The sequence below is a fragment of the Anarhichas minor genome, unplaced genomic scaffold (genome assembly GCF_050575085.1).
Source record: "Anarhichas minor isolate MPS153535 unplaced genomic scaffold, ASM5057508v1 ptg000089l, whole genome shotgun sequence".
Classification (NCBI taxonomy): Eukaryota; Metazoa; Chordata; class Actinopteri; order Perciformes; family Anarhichadidae; genus Anarhichas; species Anarhichas minor.
The window spans coordinates 102501-103642 of NW_027466535.1; the positions used below are offsets into that span (position 1 = coordinate 102501).

At 37.1% G+C, this 1142-nt stretch overlaps 1 protein-coding gene across 1 annotated transcript in view; it reads left to right on the top strand.

Moving 5' to 3' along the window:
* podxl2 (podocalyxin-like 2) overlaps positions 1 to 1142 on the top strand; it is a 13393-nt gene extending 12251 nt beyond the window's left edge. The window contains exons 13-15 of the mRNA XM_076082069.1: positions 1 to 124; positions 605 to 772; positions 861 to 1142. The exon at positions 1 to 124 is cut by the window's left edge and continues 56 nt beyond it. Coding sequence (XP_075938184.1) covers positions 1 to 124; positions 605 to 772; positions 861 to 920 — 352 coding nt within the window. The 3' untranslated portion in view covers positions 921 to 1142. The remainder of the gene's footprint in view (positions 125 to 604; positions 773 to 860) is intronic.

Here is a 1142-nt window from a genome sequence, read left to right on the forward strand (position 1 = left end):
CCGCAGTGACTACGGGAAGCTGTTTGGGGTTCTGGTGATCATCGGCTCCGTGTGTCTGGTCATCATCACATCTGGATTCATCTACATCTGCTGGCAGAGACGGCCACCGGCCACCAAGACCACGGTGGGTCAGCAGACGAGTACTTCTACGTCACTGGAGTATTCACAAGTACTCCTACTTTACTGGAGTATTCACAAGTACTCCTACTTCACTGGAGTATTCACAAGTACTCCTACTTCACTGGAGTATTCACAAGTACTCCTACTTCACTGGAGTATTTACAAGTACTCCTACTTCACTGGAGTATTTACAAGTATAAATATATTTATATTGTATTTATATTATATTTATATTTATTTTATATTATATTTATATTATATTTAAATTTATATTATATTTATATTATATTTATATTTATTTTATATTATATTTATATTATATTTAAATTTATATTATATTTATATTTATTTTACATTATATTTATATTTATTTTATATTATATTATATTTATGTTATATTTATATTTATTTTACATTATATTTATATTATATTTATATTTATTTTATATTATATTATATTTATATTTATATATTTTCATCTCAGTTCCGCGCTGAAGAACTTCACTTTGTGGAGAACAGTTGCCACGACAACCCCACCCTGGACATAACCAACGACCACCAATCTGAGATGAGCGAGAAGAAGAAGAAGCCGAGCACCAATGGGCTCGCTGGGGGGGCAGAAGGAGGCGGAGCCGAGAGCAGTCGCTGGCAGGTGATTGGATGAATCTTTAAGTGGATGTTTGGATGATTAACAATCTGATGTTTGGTTCATTTTAGTCTCCTCCTTCTTTCTTCTTCAGGTATTTGTGAATCAGGCAGCGACCGAGGAGGAGGAAGAGGAGCAGGACACTCATCTCTGATGGAGGAAGAAGAAGAGGAGGCAGGTTATAAAAGTCTCTGGTAGACTGATGGAAGGTGGAGCCTAGAAGGAGAAGAAGGAGACAGTAGAGGAAACAGAGGAGGAAGAGAGAGAAGGAGGCTCAGAGGAGGTGAAGCAGGAGGAGTCTCTGACGTCGTCATGGGTTTTTATCTCATTAGAATTCATGGAGAGAATGAACGTCTGTGAAGAACGAGATGTTAGA